At 39.3% G+C, this 19,054-nt stretch overlaps 1 protein-coding gene across 2 annotated transcripts in view; it reads left to right on the forward strand.

Moving 5' to 3' along the window:
- The first annotated feature begins 321 nt into the window (after window positions 1-321).
- LOC109913950 (lysine-specific demethylase 2B) overlaps window positions 322-19,054 on the forward strand; it is a 20,394-nt gene continuing 1,661 nt past the window's right edge. Inside the window, exons 1-6 of one of the 2 annotated variants that reach the window (XM_048592962.1) lie at window positions 322-670; window positions 2,388-2,426; window positions 4,180-4,859; window positions 9,495-9,658; window positions 15,443-15,604; window positions 18,734-18,952. In XM_048592962.1, the coding sequence (XP_048448919.1) occupies window positions 359-670; window positions 2,388-2,426; window positions 4,180-4,859; window positions 9,495-9,658; window positions 15,443-15,604; window positions 18,734-18,952 (1,576 nt within the window). In that variant the 5' untranslated portion in view covers window positions 322-358. The remainder of the gene's footprint in view (window positions 671-2,387; window positions 2,427-4,179; window positions 4,860-9,494; window positions 9,659-15,442; window positions 15,605-18,733; window positions 18,953-19,054) is intronic. The other variant, XM_048592963.1, reaches the window with a different exon arrangement.

The following is a 19,054-nucleotide window of genomic DNA, read 5'->3' on the forward strand; positions in this document are numbered from 1 at the left end:
TCTCTTACTGCTCCTTTACCATCTAGCATGTGACACTGGGCATGATCCAGATGTCCTGCTGTTAAGTATTTTCTCAGGCTTCAGGACCTCAAATTTTTTCGTCCTATGTCATTGTTTCCGACATCAGTTACAACTTCTGGCTGTTTACCTTCTCCTTCAGATCTATATCCACTTTTGAAATGTATACAATATATGATGAATCTGCATTTATATGTATATGCAGATATTCAAGATATATAACATTAAAAATATTTTTAAACTATTATATCTGATATTAATTTCTACTTGTATGAAGTATGGTTAGCATGTAGGCAGAGCAAGGGTATTAAGCATAAATATTATAATAACACCATAAGACATGAGATATAAAGTTGTATCTGTGTTTTTTCTTCTTCTGGTCTATAAGCAGAAAAGAGGGCCAGGGTTTAAGTATGCCTCCAACCTCCCAGGTTCACTATTGAAGGAGCAAAGGCAGAACAGGGAACACAAAGATTCTGCAGAGACAGCAAAGAAAAAGGGAGACCGAGAGGAAAATTCCAAACGCAAGTCAGAGGAACATCCCAAGAAAAGATCTGAAGAATCTGTTCCAAGAAGGAAATCTGAGGATGGGCTTGTGATGCGAAAGCGGAGAATTGCTGATCGAACTTCTGAGCCAATTGCCAGAAAAAAGGTGCAGCAAATAAAAACTATACAATTGATAGTGCAGATTCATTTAGAAGGCATTTTTATTGAATGTGCCATTACTAAATAATCCTCAGGCCTGAGCATAGATTTAACATTTTATCTGATTTTAAAAAATTAGGGTTTACGTTATAAGAAAAATTCAGAGCTTCATCAAATAATGTTTACCATTTTCAAAAAGGTGACAAAATTTCTCAGTGAATAATGGACTGATTTCTGATTCATTATGATTGCCAGCGATGAATTTTAGCTTCCCCTGTTCATTGTCCCCCTCAACTATGCCTGCTCATCAGCATAACTAAGAACACAGTAATAATTGCATGCCTGTGCAGATACAGTCTGCATTACGGCCTTGATTATTGGTCAAAAAGGGAAATACAGTCTTCCTTCATTTCATCAGATTAAAATAAATGTCTCGTATCATCTTGTGGCATAAACCATGGGATTCATTGTCCCTTCTGTGACTGATATCAAACCCTGCTTCTGACCCCAATTTACCCTTTCCTATAACCCTCCACCGGAAGCTGCAGTACAGTATTCCACTGTTCAAACTTCGATAAGGTTCATTTGTTATGTTGCATATTCTGCTTCAATTTAATGCATGTTCTAAGATACATTTGAGGAAAATAAATGTTTTGGGGAGGCATCAGAGCTGAGTACTCACTCACTCTTCTCACCACCCATACTATGCTCTTCTAGGGAGTAGATGTTCTGATTTTCGTAGAATCCCTATAGTGTGGAAACAGGCCCTTCGGCCCAACAAGTCCACACCAAACCTCAGAGCATCCCACCCAGACCCATCCCTCTATAACCCACCTAATCTACACTTCCCTGAACACTACTGGCAATTTAGCATGGCCAATCCACCTAACCTGCACATCTTTGGACTATGGGAGGAAACCGGAGCATCGGGAGGAAACCCACGCAGACACTGGGAGAATGTGTAAATTCCACACAGACAGTTGCCCGAGGCTGGAATCGAACCCAGGTCCCTGGTGCTATGAGGCAGCAGTGCTAACCACTGTGCCACCGTGCCGCCCCCTTTTTTGTTTTTGTTGCCCTAACGAAGCAATGCTGAAAAAAAATCCATAATTTTCTGACTTTTCTACTAGCCAACTCTACATACATTGAAGATTAAACATTGAAATTTACTGCGAGTATGACTCTTCTAATTACTTGATAGCAACTGGGGTGGATGAAATATGGAGCATTTGCTTAGTGATACGAAATCCAATCAGTTGAGGAACTTGCTAAATTCTTCTCTATTTTGAGGTCTAATTTAAAACCAAAAATTAGTGTATATGTGTCATTATGGAGAAATGTTCTCCCTATCTTATTTAAAAATTGCCGAATCTGAAATGTATGTTTAATGATTATGCTGCAATCTTTAAATTGCTATTTTACAGAATATTCAGTCAAATCTATAATTATCACTATTATAAAACCTATTATTAAGTAGTCGTTGCAGAATATCCATGTCAAATGTCACTGAGCAAGTGTCTACCATGTTGGCAGGGAAGCTGAGTAACTGAAAGACATTCAACCCGATTTAAGCAAATGATTGAGTTTCTGAGAGCTGAAATAAACAGATTTTGGAAAAAGAACTCAGTGCATATTTCTTACCAAAGAGACTTCGTTGCTCTGGATAATAGACTCAAAATGACCTCTGCAATGACACTGACTCCATCTGCCTTCTTTTGTTGCAGTTTAAAATTGGAAAGGAAGAGAAACTGTTGAGGAAAAAGGTATTTGTGTTAAGTGTTTAAAATGTGGATTAGTGGAACGTTTTCTCAAATTTCAAAGCTTCTTAAAAATACGCTACTTTGCTCCTGTGACAAAGCTCGGTGCTCATTCAGAGCTTGGAATAGAGCTGCTGATACTGATTGTAATGAATGGGAGCCCTTGTTTCACCTATTGAATTCACTGTACAACTTAAATCACAAGGAGGCTTAATGCATGTCATATTTGCATGATGTGCATGCACTGGGTCTTCAGGTATTAATATAAAAGCACTTTTCCTAGCAATCATTTTTTATTTTAGACTTTAAAACAGTTTGTAAAGATATTTCATGTTTTATTTCTTTTTGGTAACTCGGGCTGCATCCCTGCAATTGGAGAAGTTTACCAGCGTACGTTTGGGTACAGAACTGCAAAATTTAACATGGGGGATGGATTTTGAATGTCGCAAAATTCTTTTCATATATTCAAATATTAGATTTGCAATTACTTTCAGTAAGATGTGAGGCTAGGGAGAACAAAAATCTGCAGATGTGAATTGGATCTTCAGGTGCTGTAGTCTTTGAAAACATCATAATGTAATTCATATGGTTACCAGGTAGTGGAAAGATGCTACTGGGATAAATGGTAGAAGATGTCACTGTGGCATAGTGCTCATGGACCATTCTGGTTTTTGGAGTCAAGTTTTGCACTGTGGATCAATTGCTCAGTTTTGAGGGCTACCAATTTTCTTGGGGAAGAAATAATTGATGGATAACTAAACTGTACTCCAAATGAAGGACTTCGGTTGTGATAAGACAAATGAAACTGGGTAAATTTTACTTGGAGAAGTTTCACAGGAGTTCTAAAAGCCTAGCTAGGGAGAGATTGCTTCCATGATGAGCCAGAGGAGGCAGATTACAGATAATTGACAAAAAAAAATTCATTAGTTTGAGATTGTTGCTTGGCGGGAAAGATTAAGTATGTCTCTAGTTCAACTGTGTTTTCAATTATCTGTCACAATTCTATTAGCAAATAGTTCCTTCCCTGTCACTGGGTCAAAATCCTGGCACCCACTCCCTAATAGCATCATGGCAATACCTGCACCAAATACATCAAATGCAGTCATTCAAGGAGACAGCTCACCACACATTTTCAAGACCAACCAGGGATGAACAATAAATGATGGTCCTGTCAGCACAGCACAGCACATGTCCACTGAAATAGTTTTTATAAATGTGCTGACCTATTACTAGTTGCGATGTTCAAAGTAACAGAATCATATTGTAACTCATGCCAGGGGTTATTAGAAATGCAATGAGTCAGAAGGTTGTCAGGTCAAGTTCCACTGTAAGACTTGAGCACAAGAAAAGCAGTGCTGAGGAAATCTTGTACTGTTGGAGGTGCTATCTTTCAAATAAACTGTTAAATTGAAACCGAGCCTTCCTCCTCAAATCGATATAAAAGATCTTATGGCACTTTCCATTGTGCCTGGCCCTATTTATCCCACAATCAACATGACAAAAGCAGATCACTTATTTATTGCTGCTTGTGGGAGCTTGCTGCACACAGAGGTGCCACATTTCCTATGTTGTAATAAGTGTGTACATTTCCCAGAGCTTCATTGACCATAAAATTGGATGTGTTCTGAGCGTGAAAGCAACAATAGAAATGCAAGCCTGTCTTTCTTTACATTATTGTCCTAGATGTTTCTGCATAGTACTTGAAATGTTAAGTGTACTGATTTGAAAGTTTCATGCACTTTATTTTTCTATTCAATAGAAAAAAACCTTGCAACCAAGTGAAGATCACCCAGCAATTGTCAAAACATTGCAAGCTATCAAGCAGGAGCCTGAAGATGATCCACCAGAGACCCCTCAGAAAACAAAGGAGAGTGACCAGTCTAGGTCAAGCTCTCCAAGAGCTGGTCCCAGTACTGAAAGTGCAGAGGCCAAAGAAAAGAAAAGCGAGAGGTTTAAAGAGAAGCGCAAAAAGCGATTGCACAATAAAGAACTTAGTAAAGAACTAAGCAAAGAACTCAATCAGGAGATTCATAAAACTGAGACCAGCCTGGCAAATGAGAATCACCAACCAATTAAATCTGAAGGAGAAGGTGAAAAAGTAGAGAAGCCTAAACGACTGCTGGCAAGTAGTGAAAGACTTCACAGATTAAGCAAAGGATTAAATGGGACTCCAAGGCTTAGGCATCACCTTACCACAAGCTTGAGGCGGGCTCCCAGGGTCATCACTAGACCACCGCCTTCTGTGTCACCAACTAAATCAATTCAAATGGAGCGACATGTTGTGCGGCCTCCGCCTGTCAGCCCACCCCCAGACTCTCTGCCCCTTGATGATGGTGAAGACCATGTGATGCAACGGGAAGTGTGGATGGCTGTGTTTGGCTACCTCAGTCGAAAAGATTTATGTATTTGCATGCGAGTATGTAAAACCTGGAACAGATGGTAAGGTTTTATTTCCTATTTCTGTTCTTAAAGTTTTGATGAAGAGTCATTGGATTCAAAACATTAACTGTTTCTTTCTCCACTTTTGCTGCTAGACCTGAGTTTTTCCAGCGTTTTTTTGTTGTTTGATTTGCAGAATCTGTAGCATTTGTTTATATTTATTTCCCATTATCCTGAAATGGAGGGGAACAAACATTTTGTGCAAAATTTGAAATATCTTTCTCTGCATTACAAGTTTATGTTAACCTGTAAAGTTGCATATTGTGAACCCATTGAAATGCTTTCTGTATTTTACAATATCGAAAGCCCTTATGATTTGCAGTGGTCTGCATCATCAATGCTAATTCAATAATAGTTGGTGTAGGCCACTTGCAGCTTTCTCCAAAGCACTCTGGCTTGCTGTTTTATTGGAATTTGGATTAATTGACCTTTGATTGAAGGCAGGCAAATAATATATTACTGTCTGGCTTTTTCACAAATGCAGATCTCTAGTTAACAGAGTCACCAAGTAAAGGTGATGCTCTCATCAGAGTGTGGGAACATAATGGCATATTTATACACCAGCTAACATTATTTCACTGTAATAATGTGTTTTTATGAGTGGGGAGAAATGGAAGTGACTGAAGAGTAAGGGCATTATTAATTCACCTGAATGAATTTAGAAAAAAATTACCATTGATTGACAGTTGATGAATTGCACAAGACTGAGAGATGATGCAGATCAATTTCCGTTAAATATTTGCCTGCTTTTTAAGCTTTGGATGGAATTGCTGTGTATTTTCGCCATATTTTATTTCTATTTGCCCCATTTTAGCTTTTTTTCTTTTTATTTAGACAGAATTATTAACGGACAAATTGCTGCTTTCAAGCCTACTCTGCCATTCAATAAAATCTGGAACTGATATGATTTTAATCTCATCTCTATATTTCTGCATAGCCCCCCACGATAATCTTTTAGCCCCTTGGTAATCAGGAATATATCTACCTCTGCCTTGAAAATGTTTAAAGATTCTGCATCCATTGCCTTTTGAGGAAGGGAATTCCAATGACCCTCAAACCCCTGAGAGAAATTATTTTTCTCACTGTCTCAAATGTGCACCTGTTATTTTTAAATTATGACTGTTTAAAATTATTGAATTGTGCCTCAAATAGGACTAGCCAACAAAAATATGACAAACACCTTCTTAATTATTTTTTATAGCGCAGCCTTAAAAGCTCTGAATTGATTTGTCACAGTAGCACATAGTGCACTGGGATTGTATGTTGATGCTGCAGTGGTTGTTAGACTTGTCTTTGAGTCCATTCAACATGAGGCACCAGCATGAGATGATATGGCCTGAAAAGATGAGTATTTTGATAAGAGAGGCAGAGAATATTGGATCAGAGTTTACTTGCACCATTCCTAAGCATGTCCCAGCAGCTGGTTAAAGAGCAACATTTGCAGAACCTCAGGGGAGATCTTGCCTCCTTTCATGGATGTGGAGAGTGTAGGGTCCTTCTATGGGGATGAAATGCATGAAAAATATTTTATATAGAAGTTATATTTTGATCTGGGAGGAATGATGGTAGTCAATTCTCCAATTTTTATTCACCCCATCTCCCTTGCGTATATTAATATTTTCTGGAACAGAACTCTTTCGTTATGTATCAACAGCTAGAGTATATCCTTCAAGTAAAAACCAAAATCGACTTGAAACATTAACTCTGATTTCCCACCTCAGGTGCTGCCAGACCTGCTGAGCTTTTCCAGCAATTTCTGTTTTTGTTACCTCCTTCAGGTGCTCACTGGTCAGCAGTGAAACAAACCAGAATGCTGGCAGCTGCTTTGACAGTGGATCCTATTGTGATATTATTGGAAACTTTCAAGCTCTTTTCTTCAAGGGAAATAGAAGGCTGTGTATTCCTGATTACAAATAAAAATATTAGAAGATGTGATTTGTTTTAAAGCTTTGCTAGCCGAGGGTGTCACTGGTTGAATCTATGATGTGGAGGTGCTGGTGTTGGACTGGGGTGGGCACTTCACCTGATCAAGAAGCAGCACCCTGAAAGCTTGTGATTTTTAATAAACCTGTTGGACTATAACCTAGTGTCATTTGACTTCTGACTCGGTGAATCTGTCATAGGCTGAGGATGGAACTTGAGACTTCACAGTTTTGTATGCTTCTCTACTGTACTAAGTGATTAATTTACTAGAAATCACTTCAGCTGCTCTAATTGTTCCAGTGTAAAGAGAGATGTAAAGGCACATGAAGCAACTTACAAGCAATAGTAAAATGCACTTTGTGAGGTTCTGCTTCCTGTATTAAGCCTCACGGGTTGTGAGAAACAACAGTAATAAGTTAGCGAAATCTGCAGAGCCAATTCTGGGGCTGTGTGCTGCTAGCGTGGCTGTGCACTGATAGCAGAGCCTTGTTAAATTTGAATTATTAGAAATATTTATTTAAGATAATACTTTGGTATGTGGGTGGTCTGTGTATGCTCAGGTGCTGTGAACAGCAAGGGCATTTGACTTGAATATTATCAGAACTCTGAGACTTAGAATGCATTTACACAGCAGTTGTAGGATCCTGAGCCGTCCCGCTACAGCTGTAGGATCCCGCACCATCCTGCTGCTCTAGCTATGGCATAAATCTTTCCCCATTTAGATAATATTTAGTGCTTCTATTCTTCCTGCTGAAATGCGTAATCTAACCCTATCACACCTTTTCCCACTATACATTATACTTGCCAACCAATTACCCACTTAAGCTGTCTATATCACGCTGTGGACACTTGTATCATCTAGATTGCATGCCTTTCCACCTTGTCATCTGAAAACTTGACGATAGTACATTTACTTCTGTCATCCAGGTCATTATATGTACTGGTTCCCTTTTATCTACCCTGCTTGGTACCTCAAAATCTAATAAATCAGTCAGGTGTGATTTCCTCTTCATGATACCGTACTAACTCTGCTTTTTAATATTGTTATTCTCTATCATCTGTAATGTATCTTAGCTTACATTATATTTGTGAGGAAAAGAAAATAAAGCTGATGATAGTTATGAGAAGCTTTATTTTAATTTTTGCAGTCTAGTGCAACTTGTATGTTTTTTTTTTAATGCTATCACCAATAATGTAACCAGATCAGCCAACATTACTGAATTGTAATTAACATGAAATGATTCAGTTTAAAAGTTTGTTACTGTACAAAGGGACATGCCGTCAAAGGTTTATCTCTTGCGCACATCAGATCAGAGGCACAAGTATGCCAAATCTCAAAGGGAGTAACAATTTATACTGCACAAGAAAAGGATCTTGCTTGGTTGGCAGGTAGACTCTGGTCAAAGTGTCACCATGGAGACTGCATGAAGCAGTTATTTCCAACTTTTAGTTTACATTCAAATCAGGCAGACTCTAGTTGAGGTTTTGCCACAGGGAATGCCTCTGGGAATGTTGTCTTCAAATCTTTGCTTAATTGAAAAGGGTGAAATCCTTTGATTTGTTATTTTCCTTGTACACCTTAATGGGCTGAATCCCATGCTCAAATTCATCTTACAAATAAGAGTCTACTGAACTGCATTTCCTTGACATGCTAATTGAAAATTCTACTAATGGGTTCTGTACTCTTATCTGCCAAAAGCCTACTTTTACTGGTTAATATATCTGATGGGATCTGTATAGTTCCATATGCAACAAGTTTGGCCTCATCAGCAATCTCATAAATAGGACCTAAGCTTTTGCTTATCACGCAAGTTTGTTACCAAATAGGCGCATCAAGTCTATTCTGTGGGATAATGGATGGATTACATCATTGCTCACTACGTATCGCCCAAATGAATGGGTCTAGTCTGTCATTTTTGGAGAAACAGCTAAAGTTAGCCATTTCTCACTGTTGTCAATAGGATGCCATCAAGTCAGAGGATGTGGTCCTGACGAAGGGTTTTGGCCCAAAACATTGACTTTCCTGCTCCTTGGATGCTGTCTAACCGGCTGTGCTTTTCCAGCTACGTTTTTTGACTCTAAGTAAGGTGGAAGACAAATTTCAGTACTGGTTTGATGTCAAGAATGTAGGCTGACTTTCTGAATGACTGATGAATCATACCAGTATACATTCCTATGGCTGTTTGCAACAGGCAGATTCTGAATGTTACTCAGCGGCGGGTGTGCTTGCAAAGCTCAGAACATTGCATCTAACTAGGTTTGATTCCATGATTGAACAGCACGTGCTGAACAATCCTGACTGTACTATGGAATGCACTAACAAACGATGCAAGATTATTGGTCAGCTTGCAGTAAGGTGGATATGTTTGCTGGAAATATGCATATCTTAACTTGTGGAATACTGTCTGTCCTCTGTAAATAAAATGAACACTTGTAGACATTGTGCCTTTTTTTCAAACTAAACAATAGATTGGACAGTGGTTGTGATAATTCCCATGGCACCATCTTGACCAATCAGAGTTGACTTGCCTGGTTTGAATTTAAGCATAAGCTTGAGAATAACCGTTATTTGGTTAAGATGTTGCCATGAAGAAAACACCAATCAGCTCTCTTGTGCAGTATGAATTGTTGTTCCTTTTGAACAACGTGTCTTTCTTTACAAGTTCTGTACTATCAATCAACTATTTTCATTGTTAAATTTTACCTTCCCAGGTGCTGTGACAAGAGGCTTTGGACCAAGATTGACTTAAACCGGTGTAAATCAATCACACCCCTTATGCTCAGTGGCATCATTAGGAGGCAACCTGTAACCCTTGACCTGAGCTGGACAAATATATCAAAAAAACAGTTAACTTGGCTTATCAACAGACTGCCAGGTGGGTGTCTGTGAAATGCCAATATATTAACAGCAGAAGCATTACAATGAGTTGGAAATGTTGAGCCAGTCAGATTATGCATCCACATTTAGCTACATTTCACTGAATGTGTAAATAAGTATTTCCATAGGATTTAGGCAAAACTGCATCCTGAATATGTCACCCATAATTTTGAAGAATAAGCTTATTGCATCATTTTTGATTTAGGCTGTTTTCTATTTTATGGAAAAGAATATTCAAATGAACAGAACTATTGAATGGAAATTTTTTCCATTTATAAATGGGATTATTGTATAACATTAATAATCAAATTTATTATTTAGCTCTCTGTTTGCATACTACCCCCACCAAAAAGAAGTTTCCAAGAGAATAAACTGAGTAATGGGAATTGTCCAGGGTCCAATTCTTTAGTTATTCCTTCCTGTCTGTGGAGAAGCATACAACCACTGGGTAGTGGCATTATGAAAAGAATCTAAATTGCTTGGCATAGTCTTGTGAAGTGGAATGCTGTTCCATCGTGATAGGTTTGGCTGCCTACTATCACGATCACTGGTCATTCCGAGGTTGTCAGGGATACAAGTATAATCAGAGGACTTACTACAGCAGAAGTACACAAATATGGTTGACATTTTAGTGCAGGTATGTTGCTTTGTATTTAGTATTAGAGAAAAAAAATCAGTAAAATATCCTGACTGTTATAAATATATTTTCTATTGAATTTTGTTCCTGCTGTTGTTTTCTGGCCAATAATTTAGTCTGGTAATTCTCAGCCTGATCTGTGCTCTGTAAATATAATTCTCCCATCTTCACAGTTTAGGAAGATCACTTGATTGGGACCTGGTTTAATCCAGAGGTTCAGATCTCGCTGTGTTTTGCCTTGACTCAGGACAAGAAAAGGCACTTTGCTTCAAAGGAGATATGAAATATGCTTACAGAAGTGATTAGTCATTGACACAGTGGAGAATATCCAGTGTGAAAGTCCAAAAAAGTAATATTTCTAAAAAAAGGTATTGCATTGAGATTGGACTTTACAAGTTCTATGAGTTAGTGATTTCTGCATCCTTCTTTGATGCTTTCATAACTTTCATAGCCAGAGTTGGCTTCCCAAATAAAATTGTTTTTGACTTTATGTTCAAGAAATTTTACTATTTTCGAACTAATTCAAAGCAATATTTCTGTGAAAGGAGCGTAGCAATAGCACGCTGCCTCGTGCTCCCACGAGGAGCTGGAACAGTTCATCCACTTCACCAACACCTTCCACCCCAACCTTAAGTTCACCTGGACCATCTCTGATACCTCTCTCTCCTTCCTGGACCTCTCTGTTTCCATCTCTGGCAACCACCTGGAAACCGATATCCATTTCAAGCCCACCGACTCCCACAGCTACCTAGAATACACCTACTCCCACCCACCTTCCTGCAAAAATGCCATCCCCTATTCCCAATTCCTTCGCCTCCGCCGCATCTGCTCCCAGGATGAGGCATTCCACTCCTGAACATCCCAGATGTCCTCGTATTTCAAGGACTGCAACTACCCCTCCACAGTGGTCGAAAACGCCCTCGACCGTGTCTCTCGCATTTCCCGCAACTCATCCCTCACACCCCCTCCCTGCAATAACAACCAAAACAGAATCCCCCTCGTCCTCACATACCACCCCACCAACCTCCGGATCCAATGCATCATCCTCCGGTACTTCCGCCATCTGCAATCTGACCCCACTACCAAAGACATTTTTCCCTCCCCATCCTTATCTGCTTTCCGGAGGGACCACTCTCTCCGTGACTCCCTTGTCCGTTCCACACTCCCCTCCAGCCCCACCACACCCGGCACTTTTCCCTGCAACTGCAGGAAGTGCTACACCTGCCCCTACACCTCCCCTCTCACCCCCATCCCAGGCCCCAAGAAAACCTTCCACATCAAACAGATGTTCACCTGCACATCTGCTAATGTGGTATACTGTATCTGCAGTTCCCAATGTGACCTCCTCTACATCGGGGAAACCAAGTGGAGGCTTGGAGACTGCTTTGTGGAACACCTACGCTCGGTTTGTGACAAATGACTGCACCTCCCAGTCGCGAACCACTTCAATCCCCCCCTCCCACTCCTAGGACGACATGTCCATCCTGGGCCTCCTCCAGTGCCACAACGATGCCACCCGAAGGTTGCAAGAACAGCACCTCATATTTCACTTGGGAACCCTGCAGCTCAATGGTATCAATGTGGACTTCGCTAGCTTCAAAATCTCCCCTCCCCCGACCACATCCCAAAACCAGCCCAGCTCGTCCCCGTCTCCCTAACCTGTCCATCCTTTCTCCCACCTATCCACTCCTCCCACCTCAAGCCCCATCCCCATCCCCCTACCAACCTCATCCCTGCCCCCTTGACCTGTCCGTCTTCCCTGGACTGACCAACCCCCACCCTAAGTCCCCACCTATACTCACCTTTACTGGCTCCATCCCCGCCTCTTTGACCTGTCCGTCTCCTCTCCAACTATCTGTTCCTTTATCTATCTTCCATCCGCCTCCCCCTCCCTCTCTGTTTATTTCAGAATCCTCTTCCCTTCCCCCATTTCTGAAGAAGGGTCCAGACCCGAAACGTCAGCTTTCCTGCTCCTCTGATGCTGCTTGGCCTGCTGTGTTCATCCAGCTCTACACCTTGTTATCTCTGTAGCAATAGCTTAGATCTGTTTAAGAATATGAAAAATGGGAGCAAGAGTAGACTGTTTGGCTCTTTGAGTGTGCTCCACATTCAGTACAGTCATAGCTGATTTTCCACCTCAACTCCATTTTCCAGCCCACACTCAATATCCTTTAACTCCCTAAGGAATCAAAAGTCTTGATCTTGACGATGGCACTTCTATAAACTTCTGAGCTAGTCGATTCCTAAGATTCTTAGTATTTTTTTTTATTATTCTTTGTATTCATACTTCTCTGATTGAAGAGAACCAGATATAGATAGGTCGGAGGCTTCAATGTTCATTGCTACTACTGACCAAGCTGACTGATCCCTGTAGGACACATCTGCCTCAGCCCTATTCTGGCAGCTAGTAAGATAATTGATGTGAGTGAGGGGAAAATCTATCCTAATTAATTTACCTGTGCATGACCACACTGACTGCTATACAGTCTTTGTGGAGGTGCAGTCCTTTGTTCCCATTGAGAACTCAATTTACAGAATGACAGGGTAGCAGGTGCTTAAGAAAACCACCATCTGCAAGACCCCACTAAACTTGCAGATCATCCTGAATGTGACTACTTTTCTCTTGCTGTCAGGTCAAATTCCTGGAACACCCTCCCTAAAACTGCACTGCATTCCCTAACTCCACTATAGGGAGGACCTTCACACACTGACTTTAGTGGTGCAAGAGGCAGCTCACCACCAGCTTCTCAAGGACCATTAGGAATGTGCAATGAACACTTTGTGTTGCTCAAAAAAAAGGCTGTGTTTCTTTTCCTCTTACTGATGATTTTTAATCATTTCCTTTAGGAACCTGTACTCTGCGCAAAAGTTCTTGTCCCCCCTTTCCTTATCCAAATATACTCTTAACTGAGAAAATAAAATTTGAGCCAGAAGAATGCTGCAAGAGACTTGACTTTAGCTCTACAGAAATGGAAATGTTACAGAGTTTTTTTTTATTAAGTGGAATGTGTTTGGACAATATCTTTTTAGGTAGACAAGATGAGGAAAAGATTTATTTGTTCAAGATGAATAGGTAAGGAAATTAATTAGACTATCGAATGAACATAGGAGTGAAAGTACTTTACACTCTACCTTGTTATTGTGCTGGAACCTTGGTATAAGATCAAGAAATAATATTTATGGCTAGGTCCTATTGGCAGTACAAATTGTTTTCTGAATTTGCTGATCACTTTTTTAAAAATGGTAAATAACCTTAAACTCTCATAAATTGTGTTATGTAATACCAAGACTAGATTTGTCACAGGATTGAGTGCTCTGACATAGCCTGCACTATTACTCCTTGCTCTATATATCTGCAGTCTGATGTCATGTATTATCTTCATTTTGTCATGTCAGATTTGTATTCCTCAGGTCTGATTTGTACCCGTGCACGATGCACCCTTTGGTGGGGTTAATATTGTCTTTTGCTCTATTGTGTCAATGTTGTGAGGTTGAATGAAGTCCAAAATTGTTTTATTTTTGTGAAGTTGCAAAGTGGTTGCTGAGCCAATTAGAATATTTGAGTGTAATCTATTTTTAAGTGCTCGTGCTGCCCCAGGAAGGGGTGCAGTGCTAAATTGTCTTAGCATCATTTGTGTTCTGTTCTGAGCAGGAATCAGACTACAATGTTGACTGGCAAATACTTCCAGATTGTCGTACTGCTATTCCAGTTTGGGTTGGACAATAAATGGCATAGTTTGGATGAGGCCAATGTTAGTTTCTTTAACCACAAAATAAAATTGCTAAGCCTAAAAATAACTTTTGTGTTGGTTGTATTTGTGTGTAACAATGTTGCCTTGTGTTGTGGGTTTTGATAATGAATTCCCAAAACATCACAATAGACCATGGCTGCTTAGTGGAAAGCGACAGAAAAGATAAATTGAAGTTCATCTGAATAGGTGCTACTTGTTATATTTGGATAAGTGATCCAAAAGCAGAGATGCAAAACACCCTAGACCTGTGCTGGGAGTTTGTCTATTCCATCAGAGAGAAGGAACAGAGATCAGCATTATCTAAGTGCCTGAATGGTAGGCAGGTGACAGATTTAGTCCTGTCATTTTCATAAGAAGATGTGTCATAATCCTGACTTTAGCTGGAATATTGTGAATTTTTTTCCTCTCCTAAACTCTGTCTCATTCAATATGAATTGCCCAAATACTCCTGAATCACCCTGTATTACAATGGAATTAAGTTTTACGTGTTAGATATACTTTTTCTTCTTAAAAAAAAAAAAAAAAAAAAATTTGCTCTTCATGGAATGGGTGATTCTGAGACATATTTTGGTTCATAAAAGATTGCTTCTATGTTGATTTTAAATCCTGCACTTTTAACTTCAACAGGGAAGTGAAAGCCCTTTTGTATCCATCACAAAAATCAAACACTTTGGTCATTTTTTTCTTAACTTATTTTGATCAATGGAGGAAAATGTTCACTTGTTTTGATAGCATTGTTAACAACGGTGTAGGCAAGTGTATCAAACTTTCCTTAAAGACCTCTAATGCAGAGGAAAAAGGAAATATCACCCAAGTTGCTATTTCTGACAGGAGGTGCAGAAAGATTAAAGGTAACGGTTTCAAAATTGAGACCGCTGTCACCCAATAAGGAATCAAGCAGTGTGGTGTCCGAGGCTGATCAGCGATAGCAAGTCCCTCCAACTGGTGACGAGTAAACTTTCCTCATTTCTTTTTGTACATATATGAGCTGATGTGAATTAACTGACTATATCAGAATCTTTTAAAATGAACAACACAATATTAGAATGAAGCAGTGGAAGTTTTAGGTTGCTGACCACTATTCGCAGGACCGGAACATCAGGGTCGTTACTTCTTGATTTGATGAAGTTCCATAATTCATACCTATTTTATTTCTAAAATTTTATTTGGGTTACTACCAATACATGAGCACACTTAGCTCCTTTGTGAGAATAAACCAGTGACTTTGATGTTTCTTTTGTGATTGTTCTTGCCATGTTTTGTGATTCCAGTGTTAATCATTTACAGATTTTAAAAGATTCATATTAATTTCTCGAGTATAGCCTTTCAGCACATTACGTTCAAACTGCTGTGCAGCTGGTATGTTCAACTTAGTTTGTATTCCCCTTTTCAGGTCTTAAGGATTTGGTTGTTTCAGGCTGCTCCTGGGCAGCAATCTCTGCACTTTGCAGCTCTAGTTGTCCGTTGCTGAGAACTATGGATCTTAGATGGGTGGAAGGATTAAAAGATGCCCAAATGAGAGATTTGCTTTCTCCTCCAACTGACAACAGACCAGGTAGGAAATCCTTTTAACTTGCCATGTTTCAAGCTATGGTGTATCTAGTCACCCAGTTTTTTGTGTTAATTAAAACCCATTAATTGAACCTCTTCTTTTGTGTTAGGTATAAGTCCAGTCGCTAAATAAGCCCTCCTCCACCTCTGCCCCTCCATCTCTCACTGACGTTGATTTTAATAGGGCATCTTGATGTCACATTCAGTCAAATGCTGTCTTGATATCAAGGGGGGGTCATTCTCACCTTGCCTCTAGAATTCGGTTTATTTGTCCATGTTTGAACCAAAGCTGTGGTGAAGCCTCCAGTTGAGCAATCTCGGCAAAACCCAGACTGAGTATGATGAGCAGATTTTGGCGAGTAAGTGTCATGCAATAGTGTTGTCATTACTTTGAGAATAGGCCGATGCAGCAGTAATTGACTGCAATGGATTTGCCCTGCCTTTTATGGACGAGACATACATGAGTATGTTCCAATTTATCAGATAGATAACAATGTTGTAGCTATGTTGGAATAGCTTGACTAGTTCAGGAGCATACATAACAAGTGTTTGGCTGATAAGTTGTCAGGGCCATGGTGCTGATTCAACAGTCTATTCAACTGTTTTTTTTTAATATCCATGGAGTGAATCTAATTGTTGAAGAAGCCAGTCAATGAAGAGCTGAAAAAGAGTCTGAGATGGATCATCCACTGCAGCATTACACTACATGACCATCTGTTTCAAAAGTTGCTCTAAAAACTTTTTGTGGATTCTTTGACTGGTGGCAGATCCACATTTCAAGTTGACTTGGCTTGGAGGCTTGTTTTCTGACATTCATAGAAAGCTCGCAACACATGAAGTTCAAAATTAAATTGATCTTCAGATTGTAATCCATATACTTCTATTCTTATGTCAGAATGCCTACAGCTCTGTTTTCTAGCATTGATTGATATGCTAGATTCTTCTTGAATAGCAAGTAGAAAACTCTTCAATAGCAATGCTGACCTCAAAATAAAACTCTTTGACTGCAAAAAAGCCCTTTCTGTGGATTTGCATTTTACTTTTACTATTGTTGCTGTAATTTTTTTTAGCAGTCAGAGTTCATGATTTTCTTTTAAGACCACAGACTTCATAAATTAATGTTGAAACAGGCAATTTGATTCACTCACCCTCATAGCAGATTATGGAGTACAATCTAATCGATCTAACACAGATGAAAAGTATTTTTAATTATAGAAAAATCTGTGCTGGTATTTCCTTTTTAATAAGGAATCAGCATGTTTAGTACAATTGTGTCAACTGTGAGAATCCAATATATTAGAAATTTCACAACATGCAGCAAAAATTTATTCTGGTCAAAGGATGTGACGAGAAGGATGACCCATGATTAACAAAGATAGTCTAATAGAGTATCCAATCAAAATCTAAGACATACAAAGCAATGAAAAATAGTGGTAGGCCAGAGGATTGGGAATTTTATTTAGGAACCAGCAGCAGATGACTAAAAATCAATTTTCAGCCTTTTTATTAGCTTATGAAAGTAAGCTGGCAAGAAATAAATAAAAAAGCAAACAGCAAGAACCTCTTTGTACATATAAAGAGAGTATCTAAAGTAAATGCGGGACCCTTGGAGGACGCAACTGGGCAATTAATAACAGGGAAAAGGACAGAGAATCTATATATTGCATCTGTCTTCATGATGGAGGACACTATAAACATCACAGAGATAATAGATTAGCAGAGTTCTAATGGGAGGACAGATATTGTAACTCTCCAACACAAGAGACCAAGTTTGACAATCCCATAGGACTAAAGGCAGACATGTCACAGGACTTGATGACCTACATCCAAGAGTTTTAAAGCATTGGTTGAAATATTCCAGAACTGAGTTGTTTGAGGTTACAGCCAATTGAAAAACTATTAATATGACACCTCTGCTCAAGAAGGGAGACAGAAAGCAGGAAACGATAGGTCAGTTAACCTAACGTGTCTTTGGGAACATAATGTCCACTAAGGAAGATATAGATAGCTTTTTAAAAAAAAATTTAATGCAGTCAGATGGTCAGCAGGGTTTTGTGAAGGGAAATCATGTTTGACAAATTTGTAAGTGTTCTTTGGGGATATAACAAGCAAAGTTGATAATGGGGAACTGGTAGATATAGTGATAAGATGTCACATAAAAGGTTATTTCACAAGAGAGAAGCTCATGGTATTGGGGGTTACTGTGTTAACATGAATTAAGGATTGGTTAACATATAAGGCACAATTGGGATTGATGGGTCTTTTCCAGGTTAGAAAATCTAACTGGAGTGCCATAAGGATTAGCCCTATGATCTCAATTATTTACTATTTATTATAATGATTTGGAGGAGAGGGCAGAGTGTAATGTTTTCAAATTTACTTATGGTACAAAAGTAGGTGGGCGTGTGTTGTGATGAGGACATACAAAACCTGCAAGATGGTGTAGATGGATTGAGTGAGTGGTCAAAACTGGGCAGATGGAAGTTAATATAGGAAAGTATGAGGTCATGCACTCATCAGGAAGAATCAAGAGGCAGGCTACTATTTAAATAGAGGGGGACTCCATAAATGTGCTCTGGGAGTCCCTGTACGTGAAATACAAAAGGTTAGCATGCAAGTGCAGCGAGCAGTTAAGGCAAATTGAATTTCTGCTGATATTGCTACGGAGTTGGAGTTGAAACTTTTGAAACAGTTTGACAAGTGTAAAGTCATGATAGTCCAATCAGGCCATATGGCTGCTCTCTCATCAGATGGTGGTTAATTGGATAGATTGATACAGAGTGGGTAAACAGGTTAGGCCTTATTTATTAGAGATTAGAGAAAATGAGGGGTGACCGATTGAACATAAAAGATTCTTAGCAGGCTTGACAGAGTAGATGTTGAGAAGATTTTTTCATTTAAAACCAAGATGCAGAAGAATCTCTTTTTCCAGAGGCCAGGTGAAAGTCTGAAATTCTCTACCATAGAGTTGCAGAGGCTAGATCACTTAAGTATTTAGGACTACGATGAACAGTTCAGGCCTGGTGCAGATTGGTCATTATCTTGTTGAATGATGGAGTGAGAGGAGCTAAATTGCTTATTCTTCTATTTCTTATGATTTTATTAATAAGTATCTTGTTATCATAATTTAAAGGTCAAATTGACAATCGCAGCAAGCTACGAAATGTGGTAGACCTTCGTCTGGCTGGACTGGACATTACAGATGCAACACTCCGTCTTCTTATTAGACACATGCCAACATTAGCCAAACTGGACCTTAGTTACTGCAACCATCTGACAGATCAATCAATTAACCTATTAACAGCAGTTGGCACTACAACTAGAGATTCCTTAACAGATGTCAATCTATCAGGTGAGAAATGTGCATTTTGAGTTATTATTTAAACTAAAATTGATGAAACTCCACGTTTAATTGCTTTGATTGTGTATACAATTTAAAAAGTAGAACACTTTC

This window comes from Rhincodon typus, unplaced genomic scaffold, assembly GCF_021869965.1.
Source record: "Rhincodon typus isolate 14 unplaced genomic scaffold, sRhiTyp1.1 hic_rhity00002111, whole genome shotgun sequence".
Lineage (NCBI taxonomy): Eukaryota > Metazoa > Chordata > Chondrichthyes > Orectolobiformes > Rhincodontidae > Rhincodon > Rhincodon typus.